Source organism: Chrysochloris asiatica, unplaced genomic scaffold (assembly GCF_000296735.1).
Source record: "Chrysochloris asiatica unplaced genomic scaffold, ChrAsi1.0 scaffold00027, whole genome shotgun sequence".
Classification (NCBI taxonomy): domain Eukaryota; kingdom Metazoa; phylum Chordata; class Mammalia; order Afrosoricida; family Chrysochloridae; genus Chrysochloris; species Chrysochloris asiatica.
In genome coordinates, this window is record NW_006408545.1 from 22,827,470 (window position 1) to 22,849,906 (window position 22,437).

General features: G+C 37.6%; 1 protein-coding gene across 2 annotated transcripts in view; it reads left to right on the plus strand.

Moving 5' to 3' along the window:
• Window positions 1-22,437, plus strand: part of LOC102815151 (autophagy protein 5-like) — a 177,985-nt gene that overhangs the window by 30,760 nt on the left and 124,788 nt on the right. For both annotated transcript variants that reach the window (XM_006839960.1, XM_006839961.1), the window contains 2 exons: window positions 1,919-1,997; window positions 18,723-18,885. In XM_006839960.1, coding sequence (XP_006840023.1) covers window positions 1,919-1,997; window positions 18,723-18,885 — 242 coding nt within the window. The remainder of the gene's footprint in view (window positions 1-1,918; window positions 1,998-18,722; window positions 18,886-22,437) is intronic.

Below are 22,437 nucleotides of genomic sequence, written 5' to 3' on the forward strand. Positions count from 1 at the left end.
ATAAAAGCCACGGAGTTTCAATTCCTAAAATAGTACTTTGCAGATACATCCTTTTTAAAAAAAGAAAACAAATTGAATGCTTGTGGCAACCCTAAAACTAACAAGTTTATAGACACCTTTTTTTTTTTTTCAGGAGCATGTACTCACTTGGTGTCTGTATGTCATATTTTGATAATTCTCAGTGTTTCTCACTTTTTCATAACATTCGCTTAACTTTTATATGCATTGTGTGATTCATGATAGTCACATTACTGCAGCGGTCTGGAACCATCAATGTCATCAAGATAATTCCTGTATATGATTTTATGTTTCATTGAGTGCCGTAAGATATGATATTTGATTTAAGTTTATAATTTATATACAGTTCCATTTTTGAGTATTAGGAAACTTGTAACAACATTGAATTAGTAATTACTCAATCATCAGGATTGAGATTGCTGCTGAATGTATCCAACTGGTAAACTACATAGTTTACAAAAGACTATATAAAGTTTGTGGGAAAGTGAAGCCCCCTCATAAGACTGTAAGATAAGCATTGGACTGTGAACACAAGTTTAGTGGTTTGAGCCTACCAGGCTTTTCTGCTCCCGCAAAGATTTACAGCTTCAGAAAGCCAGTACGGAATGGCTGTGAGTCAGACCTGACTTCACGGCACTTAACAACATGGAGCTTTCGTAACATTCTGGGTTACAAGTCAGGCTGCTACCACAAAGTCAGCAGTTTGAAACTACCTGTGATTCCATGGAAGAATGATGAGGTTTTCTGCTCCTGTAAAGATGTACAGCCTCGGAACCCCAATACTGGTTCAGTAGGAGTTGGGATTGACTCTTGGCACACCACCACCACCAACAACAACAATAGATAGAGTAAAGTTACCCACCGTTTTATTTTATTAACAGGGCATTTATTCTAGATTTATCATAAATAAGAACTTGATTTCTAAGTAACTGACTTTTCCACAATTACACAATGTAAAAAAATGCAAACACAAATAGGACTTTTCAGTATAGTTAATCTTTGTCAGGTGATATATTGTGTCACTCATTTTGAGGGAAATTACAGATATTTTCTAATTTGAAGCCCATAAATCTATGAGTAGCTTTACTAAAATCTTTTACAGATAAGAACAGGACTGTCGATCAACAGTCTTCTTTTTGTTGGGTGTTGTTAAATTCTGATTCACTATCTCACTAAAAATTTAGATTCTTTAAAAGGATAACTTAAACAGTCTGTCCATTGAAATCTGCAAGGTTTGTATTACTAGTCTTTGTTTATTGCTAAATAATTTGCTTCGCTGTGAGTAATGGTTATATTAAGAAATATTCTCTTTTTGGGATATATGAAGCTTATTTGTTAAAACCTTTACAGTTAGGCTACAGAAGAATATTGGGATTTGGGAAAATGATGTATTGTTGAAAAGAGAAAATTGTAGAACAATTTGTGAAAGATAATCTTACTATATATTAAGATAAGCATTAAAGATAAAAGGCTGGGAATTTATGTTGTAGGGATGACAACAGAATAGGTGATTTGCATGCGTTTTAGGTGCCCTTCTTGTTTCCAGAATTTTTCTAGAATATCGTTACCTTAATACATTTAAATAAACTTAAACTTGTTGCCCAATATGAATGTGGAGATGATAATTACATAACTCCAGTTCCTTAATAATTCACGCATGAAGCCTCAGTTAGCACATCCCGTTATATATATTGAAATTCCAGAGGGGGATGAAATGGTTAGGAGAAAACTCACCTTATGCCTGGAAAGTATCCCTTTTTAGACCTGGCACAAAATGTTACCTTGATATTTGCAACTGTAACCCCTTACATTTGATATTAAAACATGGATGGAAATTTATGTTGGAGTTGTAGTTATAACTTTATTTATTCTTTCTTAAAATATACTCTTTCATTTTTAGGCATTATCCAATTGGTTTGCTATTTGATCTTCTTGCATCAAGTTCAGCTCTTCCTTGGAACATCACAGTACATTTTAAGGTATAGTTTAAATAGAATTTCCCATCTGTCCCACTTGTGATAATTAATAAGTAGATTTAGAGTAGGATTCTGAAGAAGAAACAGAGGTTATTTATTTCCATGACTCTTAGTTGCTAAGCTACCCGTAGTGTTTATCTGTAAGCTACTTTTCAATTTCTTCTAACTCTTGGTTGTTGTTGTTAAGTACTATGGAGTTGGTTCCGACTCATAGTGACCCTGCACAGGGTTTCTGAGGCTGTAAATCTTTACAGAATGCCTCATCCTTCTCCCATAGAACTGCTGGTAGTTTCAAACTGCTAACTCTTGGTAGAACTGTTGAAACACTTAATGCTTAAAACTTAAGCATTTAATGTATAAATTTAGACAATGTTTAAAAGTTTTTTTGTTCAAGCTGACTGAATACAGTTGTTTAAAATTTGTGACATTTTACAAAATTTATGTGTACTAAAACTTGAAATAAAATAAAAACCTTGGGTATAGTGTAGAGATTGTTGTTGTCACGTGCGGTAATGTCGGTTCCGACTCATAGCCACCCTGTATAGGGTTTCCGAGGCTGTAAATCTTTGCAGGAGCAGAAAGCCTCATCTTTCTCCTGCGGAACGGCTGGTAGTTTCGAACTGCTGACTCTGATTTGTAAGTGCCACACTACCAGAGATAGAAGGGGAGAAAACTTATCATTGGTAACTAATAATGTGGCAGTTTTGACTAATGAGAAATGGATTAATGTCTGTTATGAAGAATAGTTTCTAAGACCAGGTCATATTGTTTAGATTAACCTAAATAATCCTATCACAAATACAATTTGTGGATCAGAAACAAATTAGTGGATCATTAGGCAGTGATTCTTCAATAGTGATGAGCATGGGGAGAGCGGCCTGTAGACTCTGAAACAGTCATTTGTGTGGCTCTGATTTGCCTTCCCATGTGGTACCCATTCACAATCACTGCCCACAGCCTGCTCACCATTTTTCCTATGATGCTTTTCCTTTCTCTTCTGAATTGTTTGTGGATCACTGAAGCTGTGTGAAACTTACAGAGCTATAGCTGTTCCGTGACAAGTGATTGGGCTATAGCCAGGTGAAGGAAGTTAGGCTGAGAGATGAGAAGTAAGAGAACCACAACATTTCCAATGTAAGCAGGATTGTAATTTCAGACAGTAAATCAGTGATAGCAGGAACAAACTTAAAGTAAATGAAATTTTGTAACATGAAGGAGTTTGGCATTGTGTAACAGTGATAAATTTTTTCTCTTAATACAGTGAATCTTTTTGATACCGATGAAACTTTAATGTAGTGATGGCCTTCATTTAGCACTAGTATTAAAACTCAGACTCGGATATGTTCTTTTAAGAAAGTCATAGGGAGCTTTCAGGTCTGTATTTAGGTCATCAGTGGGACTTTCATACCCTTAGAAAGAATTTAGTTTTTATTAAGTCCAGATCTCAAGAAAGCAGCTATTACAGTCATTCAGAATTCTGACACTCATTAAGTTGATTTGTTGGCTAGAGGAATTTGAAGATAGATTAAAAAGCAAAACATCAAAACAACTACAGCTAACTAGTGTTCCTTAGGATAAGAGAAATATTTAGAAGGAAACTAAAATCACAGTGTCCAAAGAAAAGGTGTCTCGTTTATCTTTCTGTTTATTTGGTTTTGGTACCAGAGTATACTATGTATGTCCCTAAGCTGTGTGTGTGTATAGGGTAGGGGTGGGGGATGAGAAAATAGCTTGACCTGATCATTCATTTTCTGCCTTAATTTATTAGTATACAACCGTATTCACTCCACTGTATTTTTAGGTATTGATACACATACACACACACACACACTTCTTTTCCCATAAGGAGCTCTCTTATTGCCTTCCTGATTGAACTCTTACTAGGTATAGATATTGTGCTAACTGTTGGGTGTGCAGAGACAAACAAAATAGGCTTAGTTTGCCCTCATGTAGCTTAGTACTTAATGTAAGAGAAAGAAATGATATGGTTACCAGTTTTGAAAAGGGCTATGAAAAAAAAAAAATAGTGAGAAGGCAAAGAAAAAGATGAAGGAGATAAAATGATGGGGCTGGGGCTAAATGGAGGGAGCTGGGAGGTGCTGTTGTGTGAATTCCTACTCATAATGGCCACTTGTGACCAAGTACAACTACCCTGTAGAGTTTTCCTACACTGTAATCATTACAAGTCCTGGTGTGGTGCTATGTAGGATCAGCACTGGACTGCTACCAACAAGGTCAGCAGTTCAAACCTCCCAGCCGCTCCTTGGAAAGATTGCTATGAGTCAGAACCAACTTGACAACGACAATAACAATTTTGACAACAGTGGACTGCCTGTTTTTTCTCCTATGGAGCTGAGCCTCTGGATGGATTTGAATAGCCAACCTTTTGATTTGTAGCCAAGCGCTTAGCTGTTGCCGCAATGAGGGCAATACCAAAATTAAATCCACTGCCTTCTGAGTCAATTCTGAAGCATAGAACCCTGTAAAACACAGCAGAACTACTCTGTAGTGTTTCTGAGATGATAAATCTGTAGAGAATCAGGGTGCCTCATCTGTCGTGTGCTTTGGCTGTTTACATATACTTTTTGGGGAGGTGTCTATTCATATTCTTTGCCCATTTTTAAATTGGGTGATTTGTCTTTTTATTCTGGAGTTGTAGGAATTCTTTGTGTATTTTAATTATTAATCTTTATCAGATACCTAATTTGCATATTTTCTCTGATCCTATGGGCGGTGTTTTCACTGTCTTGATAGTGTCATTGATGTGTAAAATTTAAGGTTTGATGAAGTCTAATTTATTGGTTTTCTCTTTTATTGGTAGTGCTTTTGGTGTCATTTCTGAGACTCCATTGTCTAATATGTGTACAGAGTCCGAAGATTTATCCCTGTGCACTATTCTAAGAGTTTTATGACTGTAGCTCTTATAATTAGCTTTTGATCAGTTTTGAGTTAGTTTTCATATGGTGTAGAAATCAGTTTTCCCAATATTTTCATGTGAAAAGTGTATGCCTTTAACTAGCAAACTGAAAAATGGTAAACTGAACGCTGAATTTATTTGTGTATGGCTGTGCTTCTTTTTTTCCTTTCTGATCTTTGCAATATTCCAGTAGACTTAACTGCTTTTAAAGCACCATTATAATCAAAAGGTTGCTTTGAGTGAGTATAAATGTTAAAAAATCATTAGTTGCATGGTTTGAAAATTTAGTGGTATTAGGTTAAGAATAGGATATTTTGAATGTTCAGTTCATGTCCAAACTAAGATTTGTTTAATAAAGTAAAAAAGCAACAGTACCGTAGTGTGGTTTTCTTTCTCCCATGGTAACAGATTGCTAAACTGTCATGCTTTGGTTTCGATAAAAGCAGAAATTTAATTTTGGATTTTGACAGCAGTTATTGGAGGTTAAAGTTCATACTGATTATACAAAATGGGATAAGTCAGTTTTCCTACTTTGGTGACTTGCATGTTGCTATGATGCTGGAAGCTATGCCACTGGTATTTTAAATACTAGTAGGGGACCTATGGTGAACAGGTTTCAGCTGTGTTTCTAGACTGACTAAGACAGAAGAGAAAGGAGTTGTGAACTACTGAATGTTTAGCCACCGAAAACCTCATGAATAACAGTAGAACATTACCAGATACAGTGCCATAAAATGAACCCCTTAGGTAGGAAGGCACTCAGAATATAGCTGGGGAAGAGCTGCCTCCTTAAAATAGTTGACCTGTGATGACATGAATGGAGTAAAGCTTTTGGGACCTTGATTTGCTGATGGGGCACAACTCAAAATGAGGAGAAATAGCTGCAAACATCCATTAATAATTGGGACATGGAATGTGTGAAATATGAATCTAGGAAAATTGGAAGTTGTTAGAAATAAAATGAAACACATAAAGATCCATATCCTAAGCATTAGTGAGCTAAAATGGACTGGTATTGGCCATTTTGAATCTGACAATCACATGGTTTACTGTACCGTAAACAACAGATTCAAGGGGAATGGTGTCGCATTGCATTCATCATTAAAAAGAATATTTCAAGATCTGCAATAGTATAGTGTACATGTGCCTACAGAAAACCAGTTAATACAGCTATTATTTAAATTTAAACACCAACCACTAAAGCCAGTGATAATGAAATTAAAGAATTTTACCAACTTCTTCAGTCTGAAATTGATCAGACGTGCAATCAAGATGATTGATAACTACTTGTGATTTGAATGTCAAGGTTGGGAAAAAAAGAGAGAAAGGATCGGTAGTTGGAAAATACAACCTTGGTGACAGAATTGATGTTGGAGAGTTCATGATAGAATTTTTCAAAATCAGTGACTTATGCATTGCAAAAACTTTAAAAAAACAAAAAACCTTAATAGGTGACTGACTATACGCATGGACCTTACCATATAGAATACACAGATGTCAAATTGACTGCATCTGTGGGAAGATAAGGTGGGAAAGCTCAATATCAGACAAAACAAGGCCAGGGGCAGACTGGAGCAGACCATTAATTGCTAATGTGCAAGTTCAAGTTGAACTTGAAGAAAATTAAAACAAGTCCATAAGAGTCAAAATATGGCATGTTATTGTTGTTATGTGCCGTGGAGTTAGTTCTGACTCATAGTGACCCTGTATAAGGTTTCCAAGGATGTAAATCTTTACAGAGGCAGAAAGCCTCATCTTTCTCCTGCAGAACAGCTGGTAATTTTGGACTGCTGACCTTAAGGTTCACAGCCTGATTCATAACCATGACACTACTGGAACTCCTAAAATATGTCATAGCACACCTGAATTTAGAGATCAACTCAAACACTGATTTGATGCATTAGACACAAGTGACTGAAGACCAGAAGAGTTGTGAGATGACATCAAGAACATCATATAAGAAGAAAGCAAAAGGTCATTAAAAGACAGAAAAGAAAGAAAAGACGAAGATGGATGTCTGAAACTTGCTCTCCAGCATAGAGATGCTAAAGTGAATGGAAGAAATGAGGTAGTCAAAGAGCGGAACAGAAAAATTCCAAGGGTACTTCAAGAAGATGAAGTCAAGTATTAATGAACTGTGCAAAGAACTGGAGTTAGAACACCAAAAAGGAAGAACATGCTCAGTCTTTCTCCGACTGAAACAACTGAAGAAAATTGTCAAGCTTCGACTTGCAATATTGAAAGATTCTATGGGCAAAATATTGACTGGTGCAGAAAGCATCAAAAGAAGCTGAAAGGTATACTACGAATCACTGTATATTAATATTCAACTATTTCAGGAGGGTAGCATATGATTAAGAACTGAAAATACCAAAGAAAGGAAGTCCAAGTTGCCATGAAGGTATTGGAAAAAACAAGTCTCCAGGAATTGATGGAATACAAACGTAAATCTTTCAACAAATTGATGCAGCACTAGAGGCGCACACTCACCTATGCCAAGAAATTTGAAAGAAATTACCTGACCAACCGATTGAAAGTGGTCCATATTTGCACCTATTCCAAAGAGGTGACTAAATGGAATGTAGAAATTATCCAATATTTTTAATATCACATGCAAGTAAAATTATGCTGAAACATTTTTTAAAACGGCTGAAATTGACAGGGATCTGCCCGAAACTCAAGCCGGATTCAGAAAGGATGTGCAACTAGCAATATCACTGCTGATGTTAGATGGGTCTTCTGTGAAAGCAGAGGATATCAGAAAAATGCACTTTTGTATAGCGACAAGCTGTGGATAACATTATGAAGGATGTTTTAGAACATTTGATTGTGCTTGTGAGAAGCTGTGCATAAATGAAGAGGCAGTTGTTTGAACAGAACAAGGGAATACTGTATGGTTTAAATCAGGAAAGGTGTGTGCCAGGATTGTGTTCTTTCACATACTTATTCAGTCTCTGTTCTGAACAAATAATCCGAGAAGCTGCATTAGATGAAGAATAGTAGGGCTTCAGGATTGGAGTAAGACTCATTAACTATCTGTGATGTTCAAATTAAACAGATATGCTTGCTGGAAGCAAAGAGTACTTAAAATACCAAACATCAAAGACCATAGCCTTCGGTATGGATTGCACCTCAGTGTAAAGAAAACAAAAATCTTCACAGCTGAACCAAATAACATCATGATAAATGGAGAAAAATTTGAAGTTGTCATAGACTTTTTATTATTTGGATTTACAACAGTCACAGAAGCAGACTTCAACTGACATATTGCATTAAGCAAATCGGCTGCACATGACCTCTTTTAAAGTGTTCAAGAGCAACAGTATCAGTTGGAGGACTAAGGTGCCCCTGAACCAAGTCATGGCATTTTCAGTAGCTTCATATTCATGTGAAAGTTGCACAATGAATAAGGAAAATCTTAGAAGAATTGATACATTTGAGTTATGGTGTTTGTGAAGAATATTGAAAGTGCCTTGACTGCCAGAAGAATATCCTATCTGTGTTGGAAAAGTACAGCCATTATGCTTCCTAGAAGCAAGGATGGTGAAACTTTGTCTCTCACACTTCAGGCTTATTATCAGGAGGGACCAGGTGCCTGAGAAGGACATTATGCTTGTTAAAGTGGAGGGTCAGCAAAAGAGAGGAAGACCCCCAAAGAGATGGATTGGCACTATGGCAGCAGCAGTGGGCTCAAGCAATAGAACAAATGTGAGGCTGGCATAAGATGGAGTAGTGTTTCATCATGTTGTGCATGGGACTGCTGTGAGTCTGAACCCACTCAAGGACACCTAACAACAGCTTGCATGTCAAACTCTGAGTCAGAGCAATTAGAGAGGTTAAGTTTTTGGACCAAGACAACCCTGTATTGCTTAAGAAGGCATTGCCTGTGGTTGTGACTTTATTTTGAATCTGCTTGTCGGGCTAACCAAACCCCTTTTCTGGCAGACAAGTTCTTTTTGTGTTCCACCAAGAGCCACTTTGTCTCTCAAGTAATTTACCACATTCCCTGTTTCCATTGTGTATTGATTAAATAGGTCTTAGGTAGATTTCCTAGTTCGCTGGTATTTTTCAGTCTCTTAGTTGCTCCCACCCTGCCTGTACTTCCCAGTTCTAAGTATTGGTGCTTGTTTTGGTATTGTCAGTGGTATATTTATTGTGTGTACTAAGGAAGCAGTTTATTGTGCTGTCCTCAAGTTCTGAGCAGTACTGGCCTACAATAGGGTCCACTTGAGCAGAGAGTGAATGTTCATCTTGGGCAGCTACGACAGTATGGGGAAAATTGTTAAAAATGTAACTCCTAGGTCCAAATGTATGTGGAATTTTTGTTGTTGTTGTTGTTTTAATATATATATATAAATATTGCCAAATTCTCTGCCAAAATTCCATAATTTTATGTTCACATCAAAAAGAGTGATGGTGTTTCCTCCTATGTGTAAATCTTCATAACTTTGTATTAGGCTTAAGAACAAGACACTAATGGATAAATTGGACCTCTTCAAGGATACCATAAAAACGTGAAAAGCCAACTCAGAGAATGTGAGAAATGGTGACAAATCATACACGAGGAGGCTCCAGAAAATTCATGGGAAAATTCCATTATCTTTTAACTCAATTTTTCCCATGAACTTTTTGAAGCTTCTTGTCTTAGTTACCTAGTCCTGCTCTAACAGAAATACCATAAGTGGATGCCTTTAACAAAAATAAATTCTCACACTTTAGGAAGCTAGAATTGTCTGCTCCACAGTCTGCCCCTGGCCTTGTTTTGTCTGATTTGAGCTTTCCCACCTTTCTCCGACTCTGGGGAAAGGTCTTTGTCTCCTTTCAGCATCTGTAGGCCCAGTGTTCTTTGAAGATCTCCATGTGTCTTGGCATCAATCTTTCCTTGGATCTAGGAGCTTCACATTGCAGGGACACCGGTCAGATCTAAAGGATGTGTTCTCCTCCTGGCTCTTTTTCTTGGGGGTGGTTAGTCCCTCTTTCTCTCCTTTTAATATGTTTTAAGATAAATGGTATTGCAGGCCATACTCCTGGGTTATCATGAGGCTAAGGCTATTGCAGCCCACCCATGATCCTTTTACCGGTTTATCACACCATGGGGAATCATCACTTAACAGCCACGTTACATAAACCACTATGAATCATGACCTAGCCAAGTTGACAGATATTTTAGGGAACTCAAAATTCAATCTATGTCTTCCCACCTGTTTGATAAGGGACTAGCATAATGTACAAATAACTCTGAATGGGAACCGACTCCGCAGCACAAACTACCACTACCACTTAATGATAAAAATTAAAACAATCCAATTTAAAAATGAGTAAAGTATTTGAATATTTTTCAAAGAAGATACAAGTAGTCATACATGTAAGCTGCTCAATGCCATTGTTGTTAAATGCTGTTGAGTCAGTTCTGACTCATAGCAAACCTGTATAGAGTTTCTGAGGAGTGGATGGTGGGTGTAAACCACCGATTTTGTGGTTAGCAGTCCACTAAGAAAATGCAAAGAAAGATCATAGTGCCATGCCCCTTTATGCTCATTTGGTTTTTGTTAAGTGCCGTTGAGTCCATTCTGACCCATACTGACCCTGTATAGGGTTTCCAAGGAGTGGCTGGTGAGCTTGAACTGCTGACCTTGCATTTCAGACTGACCTTGCAGTCCAGCGCATTAACCCACAGTGCCACACCAGCTGCCTCATGCCCATTAGACTGTCTATAATCAAAATGATGGACAGTTTAAAGTGTGGAAGAGGTATGGAGAAATTGAAAAGGCAGGGAGGAGAGAAACCTCTTTGCTTTTTACTGTCTGTTTGATGGTGAACAAAGAGTGATGTGGCTTACTTCTGAAAATTTGCTCAGGAATATCCTATACTTCTGTGGTTACGAATCGGGCTGCGAACCTTAAGGTCAGCGGTTCGAAACTACCAGCCGCTCCGCGGGAGAAAGATGAGGCTTTATACTCCCGTAAAGATTTACACCCTTGGAAACCCTGTACAGGGTCGCTATGGGTCGGAACCGACTCGACGGCACTTAACAACAACAACAATACTTCTATTAAGCGTCCGCACATAGAACTGTAGTTTAAGCACTGGAATGCTAAGTACATGGGTGGTAGTCCAAACCCACTAGCCACTCATTGGAAACACTATACAGGGTTACTGTGAGTCAGAATATAATGGCGGCACGTAATCACATCAACAACATGCCTTGCAAGTGGGAATGTAAAATGGTTCAGGGGCTTTGGAAAAGTTTGTCAGTTCCTTTAAATGTTAAACACAGAGTTATCATATGACCCAGCAATTCCACTTCTAGTTATGTACCCAAGAGAATTGAAAATGTCTGTTAAAAAAAAAAAAAGTTACACAACTGTTCATAGCAACATTATTCACAATAGCAAAAAAGTAGCAACAACTCAAATGTCCGTCAACTTATGAATGGATAAGTAAAATGTGACATATCCATGCAATGCAATATTACTTGCCCATAAAAATGAATGAAGCGCTGACATGTGTTGCATTATGGATATACCACAACAGCATTCTTGTAAGTGTAAGAAGCCAGCCATGAGAAGCCATATATTTATAATCCCATTTATTTGAAATGCTTAGAACGGGAAAACCCATAGTTAGAAAAAGTAAGTTAATGGTGGCCAGAGGCTGGAGGGAGGAGAAAATGTGGAGTGAGTGCTCATGGATATGAGGTTTCTCCTTCACGTGGTGGTGATGCTATGGGTAGTGGCAGTAATGGTTGGACAGCTTGTGAACATGTGTTATAAACCACCGACTTGTGAACTTAAAAATGAGTTGTATGTGCATTATATCTTAATCTGAAAAATAAAGTTTACAATTTCTAAATCGAGCGGAAATATCAGTATATCTAAAGAGTCCAGCAAACTCTAAGCAAGATAAATACATAGAAACCCACACCCTGTATTACATAAAAAGAGAATTAACTTTAAAGCAAGAATAATGTAACTCCTACTTAAAAATATGACTACAAAGTAAAAGGAATGAGGGTATTAAGTCCTCAGTTAGTCATAGGTCAAAGAAGAAATCATAAGGGAAACTTAAAGGTCATTTAAATTGAATAATAATGAAGGTGCAACTTTGAAATGTGTGGGTTTTACCTAAAGCTTTCCATAGAAGGAAATGAAAAGTGTTTCCTTTCTGAAAAATGCAATCTACCAATATCAGTAATGAACAGTGGGCTATCCCTGTGGGTCCTATAGGTAGTGACAGGATAACAACAGGGAACAGTTAAAATAACTTCATGCCGAACATTAGAAACATACGCAAACTTAATGAAAACACAATTTACCAAAACTAATTAATTAGAAAGAATAAAATAGGAATAGCCCTTTAATCTGTTGATAAGTTTTATTTCTAATTTAAAAAGCAACAACCTCATAATGTAAAACTTGGCCCAGATGGTTTTACTGGTGCGTTTTATCAAGTATTGAGTAAATACTACTGATCTGTATAAACTTTCTCCAGAATGTAGAGTCTGAGGAAATTATTTTCAACTTGTTTTAGATGCTGGAATAACTGATCCTAAAACCTGCTAAAGACATTAAAACAAAATTGCATGCAAATGTCCCTCGTGAACATAAATGCAAAAACTCTGTACAAAAACGATTAGTAGATTGAATCTAGTGGTATATAAAGAAAAGGACAATACACACTTAACAATAATTGCGTTGCTTCAGTAATGTTAACTCAAGAGTTCACATATCAAGTGAAGAATCAATATAACTCTTAACATTACCTAAGGTAAGTGGAAAAATCATATGATTAAATCGGTAGATACAGAAAAAGTCTTCAATTTGGTACCCATGTGTGATCAAAACTTTTAGCATACTTAGGAATTGAATCACCTCATTTTGACAAAGAGCACAAACGCATATGAAACACCTATAGCTAAGTGGTGATTAATAATTTTGCATTTAATAGCTCTGCATTTTAGTGTATGTAAATCATATCTCAATAACATTGGCTCATTTAAAATAAATATATGAATAGACAGGTGAGAACAGTCTTGACTTCTGCCTTCCGTAGTTTTTCAGACTTTGTTAGGTGCCGATGAGTCCATACAACATAGCAACCTGTGAATAATAGAAGAAACACTGTCTCCTTAATGACCTTTTACTTTCTCCCAGTATGAGGTTCTTGATGTCATCCACAACTCTTTTGGTCTTCTGTCATTAGTGTCTAATTCATCAAATTTATTCTAGAGATAATCTCTAAATTCAAGGTGGGATATTTTCAAGGTTGTATTTAGGCTCTTGTGGACTTGTTTTAATTTCTTCAACTTCTGCCTGAATTTGCTTATGAACAATTGAAGGTCTGTTCCAGAGCCTGCCCTGGCCTTGTTTTGGCTACCATCTCTTTCCACAGATGTAATCAATTGATTCTTGTGTATTGCATCTGGTGAGGTACATGCATATAGTTGTCTTTCATGTTCTTTACAGAAGGTATTTGCAATGAAGAAGTAATTGGTCTTGGAAAATTCATTCATGCATCATTTCTATCACCAAGGCCAGATTTTCCAACTACTGATCCTCCTTTATTTATAAGCTTTGTTTTCCAAATGCCAGTAATTATCAACCCACCTTGATTGCATGATTGATCAATTTCAGGCTGAAAAAGTTGAAACTGAAATTCTTCAGTTTCATCATCGCTGGCTTTAGTGGATGGTGCATAAATTTGAATAATTGTGGTATTAGCTGGTCGTCCTTGTAGGTGTATGGATATTATTGTATCACAGACAGCATTGTACTTCAAGACAGATTTTGAAATGTTCTTTTTAGTGATGAATGTGATGCCATTCCTCTTCAATTTGTCATTCCTGACATAGTAAACCATGTGATTATCAGATACAGAATGGCCAATACCAGTCCATTTCATCTCACTAATGCCTAGGATATCTATATTTATGCATTCTATTTCATTTTTGACAGTTTTCAATTTTCGTAGATTCATACTTCATACATTCCATGCTCTGATTATTAATGGATATTTACAACAATTTCTCTTTATTTTGAGTTGTGCCCCATCAGTAAATTAAGTTCCCAAAGACGTTATTCCATTCACATCATCGTGGTCAGCTTTACTTTGAGAATGTAGCTGTTCCCTAGGCACATTTTAATTGCCTTCCAACCTGACTGACTCATTTTCCAGCACTGTATGTCACAATTTTTGACAAAAAACTGAATGATGAAGCACAGAATCATTGTACCGAAAACAAATGGTCCATGTTCAACTATTTCAAGAGGTAGCAAATGATCAAGAGCCAGTGATACTGAAAGAAGAAGTCCAAGGTGCACTGAAGACATTGGCAAAGAACAAGGCACCAGGAATTGATAGAATACAAATAGAAATCTTTCAACAAATTGTTGTGGCACTGGAAGCACTCACTCGTCTATGCCAAGAAATTTGGAAGACAGCTACCTGGCTAACTGAGTGAACAGATCCATATTTGTGCTAACTCCAAAGCGAATTGACCAACAAAATGAGGCAATTATTAGATAATATTATTAATATTGCATGCAAGTAAAATCTTGCTAAACATAATACAAAAATGGTTGCAACCATACTTCAGCAGAGAACTTCAGAGGTTTAAGCTTAATTCAGAAGAGGACGTGGAATGAAGGATGTGGTTGCTGATGTCAGATGGATCTTGACCGAAAGCAGAGAATAACAGAAAGATATTTATCTGTGCTTTATTGACCATGCAAAGGCTTTCAGTTGTGTGGATCATGACAAATATGGATAACAGTGTAGAGAATGAATATGCTGGAACACTTGTGCTCATGAGGAACTTGTACATAGACCAAGAGGCAGTTGTTCAGACAGAAGAAGGGAACATCGAATGGTTTAAAATTAGGAAAGATTGTATTATTATGATTTAAAATTACGAGGGTTGTATTCTTTCACCATACTTATACTGTTTGCATGCTGAGCAAATAACCTGAGAAGCTGGATTATATAAAGGAAAACGTGGCATCAGGATTGGAGGAAGACTTATTAACCTCTGTGATTTGCATATGATACAACCCTGCTTACTGCAAGTGAAGACAGTTAAAATACTTACTGGTGAAAATCAAAGACCACAGCCTTTGGTATGGTTTGTATCTCAATGTAAAGAAAACAAAAATCCTCACCACGGGACCAATAAACAACATCCATTTAAATGGAGAAAAGATTGAAGTTGTCAAAAACATCATTTTGCTCGGATCAGCCATCAACACTCAGAAAAGTTATGCAACAACAGCAGTCAAGAAATCAAATGATTAGGCAGTTCTGCACAAGACCTCTTTAAAGTGTCGAAGAGCAAAGATACTAGCTTGAGGACTAAAGTATTTTAAATAACTTTATATGTATGTGAAAGTTCGACAGTGAATAAGGGAGGCTATAGAAGGACTGATGCATTTGTGTTATGGAATTGGAGGAGAATATTAAAAGTACCTTGGACTCCCAAAGGAACAAACCAATCTGTGTTTGAAGAAGTACAGCCAGAATGCTCCTTGGAAACCAGAATGGTCAGACTTCGTCTCTTGTACTTCGGTCATATTACCAGGAGGGACCAGTCCTTGGAGAAGGATATCATGTTTGGTGAAGTGGAGGGCTGAAGGAAAAGAGGTAGACACCCAAGGAGATAGATTGGCATGGGGCTCAGGCATAGCAACGATTGTGAGGTTGGCCCAGGACTGGACAGTGTTTTGTTCTGTTGTGTATTGTTGTTGTTAAGTGCTGTTGAGTCGGTTCCGACCCATAGCGACCCTGTATAGGGTTTCCTAGGAGCAGATGGTGAGCTTGAACTGCTGACCTTGGCAGTTCAAATGCCTTTGCAGTCTCACGCATTAACCCACAGGGCCATGGAGGGTCACTGAATTTATGCTGACTTGATGTCACCTAACAACAACAACAGTAAATATCTGACAGTATTCTGGTGCTATTCATCATGCTTTAATATGTAATATTCTGTTACTGTCTGACACCATTTCACTGCTATTCATAAGGTTTTCATTGACTATTTGGAAGTAGTCCAAATAGACTGGACTCTCTTTCCTCCTCGTCTATAAGCTCATCTGAAACCTGTCGACAATGGATGCTTTGCTGGCATTTAAAATACCAATGGCATAGCTTCCAGAATCACAGCAACACAAAAGCCACTATAGTACGACAAACTGACAGATGAGTGTATAGTTTTCAAAGTAGTGTGACATAATATGTCAGTAGGCATTATGGTACTGTCAAATGCTGGTAAGGAATTAAAGGACCTCTGGTGGTGCTGTGGGTTAGGCATTGAGCTGCTAACCACGAGGTCTGTGGTTCAAACCCATCAGTTCCTCCTCGGGAGAAAGATGAGGCTCTCTGGGGTCACTGTGAGTTGCAGTCAGCTCAGTGGCTGTGGGCTTGATGTTGGATTTGGTATAAGGAATAAGGCAGTAGTAGGAGAAAGATTCCTGGAGGAAATGATAAACAAACTTAACCTAAAGATTGGGAGGATTTTTTTCTCCCTCCTGCCAAATATACAAGTAGTTGAGTGATTTGCCAGGAAAAAGAGTATTGTAGGTTGAGGAAACTGTGCAAAGCCACAGAAATGATAGTGCAGTGCAGTTGGAAGAACTGAAAGAGTGTTTGGGAAGATGAGAGGTGGTCCAAGTAGTGGGAATAGAATGTGTGTGCAGGCCTGTATAATACTGTGGTCATGAGAGATTGTGCTGGAGAGGTTTAGCAACTGAAAGCCAAACCAATCTTACTGCCACCAAGTCGTTTCTGTGCAGGGTTTCTTAGGGTATAACTCTTTTTTTTTTTTTTTATGTTTTATTGTGAATTATGTGATAGTTTATATGAGAGAACATTAGCTTTACATTCATTCTTTCATATATTGTTTCATTGCCATGTTTATAATCCCTTCCATGCATCATCAACCAACCAAAGGTTATACCCTGCAAGTCTGTGTGCCCCTCTCTGGGTCTAGTGTCCCCAGCCTCTCCATCTCTCCACGTCATCATCTTTGCCTCCATTTCTGGCGTCACTGCTTCTCTGGGTAGGGTCTTGCACTCTGCTCTTCTCCCTTGATGGTTCCAGGGACCTCCGCTCTTGGACTGCATAGTCAATCACTCCCCTCCTTTTGCTACAAAATGTCCACTTTTACATTTCCAGCCCTCACAGTCAGTCCTGATAACAATTATTTACCATTATACCACAAGGGACCTATCCCCATCTCCTTTCATCAGCTCCACACAGACAGATTGGATACTACTCAGTGGAGATTCTACCTTCCTCCATGTCCCCTGGCTCTAGGTTCCCTCTTGAAAGCTTGTAAGCCAGTCACTACCTTTGTAGCCACCCCCACCCCCACCCCCATTTTGGGTAGCCAGTGTCCAAGTTGCCCTCCCTGCCTACTCTGTGTATGGAGGGGGTGGGAATGATCCTTGTGGTAAAGATTTGTTCCCTCTTTTAGGTTATAACTCTTTTTGGGAGCAGAAAGCCTCGTCTTTTCTCTTGTGGAACAACTGGTGGGTTGGAACTGCTGACATTGCTATTAGCAGTTCAGTGCTTATCTTATAGCACCACTAGGGCTTTGGAGAGGTGTTTAAATAATACAGTCTTTAATGTCTTAGAAGAGCTTGATAATCATAATTATTGCTGGAAGTGCTCGAAGTGGAACTGAGCTAGAGTAGTGAGAAGAACAGGTTTCGATTTTTGGAAGGGCACTCTGGCTCCAGATGTGAAACGTTAGTCAAAAGGGTCAAGACTGCTGGCATGGGACTCAGTTACAACATTGTTTAGAAATTGTTAGTTTGTACTAGGAAAGTGATCCTGGGGCTGTTGAGGAGTGAATAGATCCCAGATTAAATTGGGTGGAAACGCCACTTGGATCAGGTACTTACCTCTGCTTCAGACTACTGTGCTCTTCAGGAAGTTAATAGTGCCTCACCATTTACTCAGCAGTCCTGTGAAATCAGACTCTAAAAACAAACCAGGCATGAATATAGAAGAAAAATAGGCAGATTATTCAATTTAACCCTTATGGTTATTTTCTGATTATTTGCATTTTTTAGATCTTCTTTGACTAGTAAGGAGCTCTGGTAGTGTAGTGGTTTAGGAGTGGGGTTGCTAACCTCAAGGTCAGCAGTTTGAAACTACAAGCCACTCTGTGGGAGAAAGATACACCTTTTTGCTCCCATAAAGATTTACCCTCGGAACCTATGAGTCGGAACCAACTCCACAGCACATAACCACCACCACCTTTACTAATAGCTATAGGGGGTCTCGTACCAGTTCTCTTCATTGGGGGCATCTATAAGTTTGCCAGTCATTCTGGAGCTCTTCTTGTATCAAAGCTCTATGACATTGAATATTGTCTATTAATAAAGTAACTTGAGTATGCTGTTTTCTGCCATTATTATCTAACTCAGTTTTTGTTAAAGGACTTCAAAAATAACTTGTGTGTGTGTGTTTGTAAAATATGTTTGACTATAATACAATACAATACAGTGTTTGATCTTAGATTTAGATCTTACTTAGTGGTTAAGAGTCAGACTAGGCGTCATTTTAGCTTCACTACTTGCAAGCTGTATGATCGCTGTGTCTACTCTCTTAGCCTTAATTTTATTCACTTGTGCAAAAGAGAAATTAATCTTTACTTCAGGGGCTTTTGTGAGCATTAAAATAGATGTTGTGGTTGTTAAAGTGCCATCAAGTCAGTTCGGACTCATGGTAACCCTGTATAGTGTTTCTTACGAGTGTCTGGTTAGTTTGTAATGTATTTGATATTTTATATGTGTGTTTTTCTTTTGATAAAGAGTTTTCCGGAAAAGGACCTTCTGCACTGTCCATCTAAAGATGCAATTGAAGCTCATTTTATGTCATGTGTGAAAGAAGCTGATGCTTTAAAGCATAAAAGTCAAGTCATCAATGAAATGCAGAAAAAAGATCACAAGCAACTCTGGATGGGATTTCAAAATGGTAAATAATAGAAAGGCTTAATTTTTAAATTCTTCTTTCTCAACTGTTGTATACTATAACCCTGTGAGTAATTGGTACACCTTAGTATTGGTGATAAGTTCTCTAGGTCCCCAGTGATGCTTGAATGCTGTCCTAAAGGTTAAGTGTTTGGTCACACCCATTGGTACCATGGAAGAAAAGACCTAGCAAGATATTCCATTATGATGATAACCAAGGAGATCCTAATGAGAAGTTCTACTCTGTAGCACACAAGGTTGTCTTGATTCAGAATTGACTTGATGGCAGCTAGCAACAGCAATCACCAGATAGGTGGTATTCATTTAAGTTTCAGCCCCTAAGTCCAACAATTTGCAAAGACGCTATCAGTAGTTTATCCCGTACTTATTCCCTTCTGACATCCTACTTGGACCTTACTAACATGCATCTGTACATAGATATTGTAGTGTGATTAGCTTTACCCAAAACATGTGACATTATCGTATTTCTGTGCTTGTGTCCTTGCTCTTAGATAGTAGTTCTTACTCCTTAAGCGTGGCCTTCTAGAAGTCTTCCACAGCTGAGAACCCTGGCTGTGGATTGTTGGCATGCCGTCATTTCAGGGACCTTAGCAGTCAGAGTTGGTGAAGGTGAGCTTATCAGTATAAGTAAGGAAAGTGGTTGTGACAGAAAGGATGAAGATGTTCCAGAGGAAGTGATACTGGCAGAAAACTGCTCATTAAAGAAATACTTACACTACATTGAAAGTGCAAAGGACAAAATGTTGAAAGTTGACCCAGTATTAGAAAGAAGCATGACAATTTGCCAAGGTATAGAAAAGATGGCTGTTCATAAGTTACATGCTGAGAAATTGAGCAGTGTTCAGTTTATACATGCTAAGTTTTTTTTTAACAAAGAAAATAACATTTGAATTCTTAATGTTTCTAAGGTTTTAAATTGTGGTGTACTGAATAAATATTAGTTTTAGCTTTAAGATTTTCCTGTACATGTATAGCCAACAGTAAGAGTTTTGAATGTTTTGGCAAAATATTTTAAAGATTGTAGAATAATCATAATTTTTACCATTATTTATTAAGTTCATTTTGCATGGTTTCAGCTCACATACTCATTTTTCCAGCCCTGTATTCCTTTGCATAGCAACACTAGCTATGTTTTGTTCATGTTTGATAGCTGTCTTTGGCCAGGGTGTTAAGTTAGTCTAATATATAAGCAACTTTTTCATGGCAGTAAATAGTAAATTAAAAAAAAAAAAATTCTTTAAATAAGAAAACATTTAAAAGGATAATTTTAAGAACTAGGATCCATTTTTATGCTTTGATTATATTATTACCATGTCAAATGTGTCTCTGACTTCTTAGTATTTATTAAACTTTCATTGTACTCAATAGAATGGATGATCTATGGCCTCTGTAGCAGAAACTGTCTTTACTGACAGTGTATACTACAAGTTAAATTCTTCTTATTTCTTTATTCTTTTAAGTTTTCTAGATTTGACCTGTGTTGCCTGGAGTTGCTGTTTAGTTTCATGTAGCGTAGTGGTTACAAATTGAGATGTGAACCGCAAGGTCATCAGTTCGAAATTACCAGCTGTTCCGTGGGAGAAAGATGAAGCTCTCTGCTCCCGTAAAGATTTACAGCCTCGGAAACCCTGTACAGGGTCACTATGAGTTGGTTCTGACTCCACGGCACATAACCATCACCACCAATATTCGTCAACTAGAGTATGAGTTTTACAGTGACAGCCACCAACCATTTTACCTCATTTATATTGCTGCGTACATGTTGTTGTTGGTAAGTGCTCTGGAGTCGGTTCTGACTTATAGCAACCCTATCTTGATTTCCGGGGTTTTAAATCTTTGCAGGAGCAGAAAGCCTCATCTTTCTCCTGTGGAGCAGCTGGTGGGCTTGAACCACGAACCTTGTAGTTCACAGTCTTGTACTTACTGTATGGAACCACTGTATTCTCCAGCCAACCTGTGAAGGGCTACAATAAAACAAATTTTCTGAGTGCACACATTGGAATCTTGCTGTATAATTTTCCCATGGGAATCATGCCATTTTTGGCAGTTCATAAATAAGCTGAGTACATAGATTCCTATTAAACAATTAGAATTCGTAATCCCTTAAGATGCAATTTTTGCTTTTTATTACTGGCCATTTGAAGATGCAGTGTTATTTTAGTAGACTTCTGAATAGGAAGATAACCTAACTGGAAGAAGGGATCTGAAAATTATCTGGCCTTAGAATGTAATTAAAGTAGGTCATTTGAATGTACAGATAAGTAGGTGTTCTGGAAGTCTATTGTGAATGTGTTGAGCCTTCTATAAAGAGCCTAGGGATTCAGCAAGGGATTTTAAAAGCGATTGAAATGGCTCAGTTGGACTTTGAACAAAGACCTAAGTTTTAGTGTCAACTCTACCAAGTAGCTCTGTAGGACAAGTCTCTTAACCTTTTTGAGCTTCATTTTCATGTCTGTGAAACAGTAGAGTATCTGCTACGTTGCCATACAGGTGTCTGTAGAGGCTTTAATGGAACGCTAACACGGTTTTTTGTGAAAGTATTTGAAAGGATGGAATTAGTGAGAAATCAATATGAGACTCCAGATAAGGAATTGGTAAACTGTTTTCGTAAATGTTATTGTACCCAAGTATGCCCATTCATTTACATATGATTGTTTGTGACTGCTTTTGTGACAACAGCAAAGGTAAATAGTTGTGACAAAGACCACAGCCTAAAATATACTGCAGATTTTTAAGGAAAGTTTGCTAGCCTCTAGATGGTTTACTAAACCGTAGCTCACGTTATGAGTGGCCCACAGCATGCTTCAAAATACCACAAATTCAGGACTCGTATAACTTAATGTGTATTCAACTTAGCTTATAACAGACTTCAGTGTTGTATTTTAGGCGTAAAAATCCTTTTGTTTCTGCTTTGGCTTTAGCTGATATTCCTTCTTAGATGCGTGATTGTTAGTATTTGGTTGAAATATACTTTATGTTTTTTAGCTATGAAATCTTGTTTTGTTGTAATGATCATGATTGAGCTGACACTACTCAAAATCTTATGTAAGGTCTACTCTGGATATTGGAGATTTTGGTATTTTTTTTTCAATTTTTTGAAAATTAAAGTAGTCATTTAAGAAAGTGTTAGCTGGGTGTTGGTGTTAGTGGGGTTATGTGCAGTTGAGTTGCTTCTGGCTTAGAGCAAACCTGAATAGGGTTTCTGAGGAGTAACTGGTGGGTTTGAATCGCCAATCATGTTTTTAGTAGTCCAGTGCTTATCCTGCAATGCCACAAATGGTCATTTATAAACTCGTATATTTTGGGGGCAAAATGCTGAATGTTATTTGTTGTTAAGTGTTGTTGAGTAGGTTCCGACTCATAGTGACCCTTTATAGGGTTTCCAGTAAGCAGCTGGTGAGAGTGAACCTTAAGATTTGTGAACCAAGGATTCAAACAACCTTTCAGTCCCCGTGCTTATCCTACATAACCACACAAGGATAGATGTTGAGATGAAGATAAATTGGTGAAAGAGGGGTATTGTTATTCTGAACCT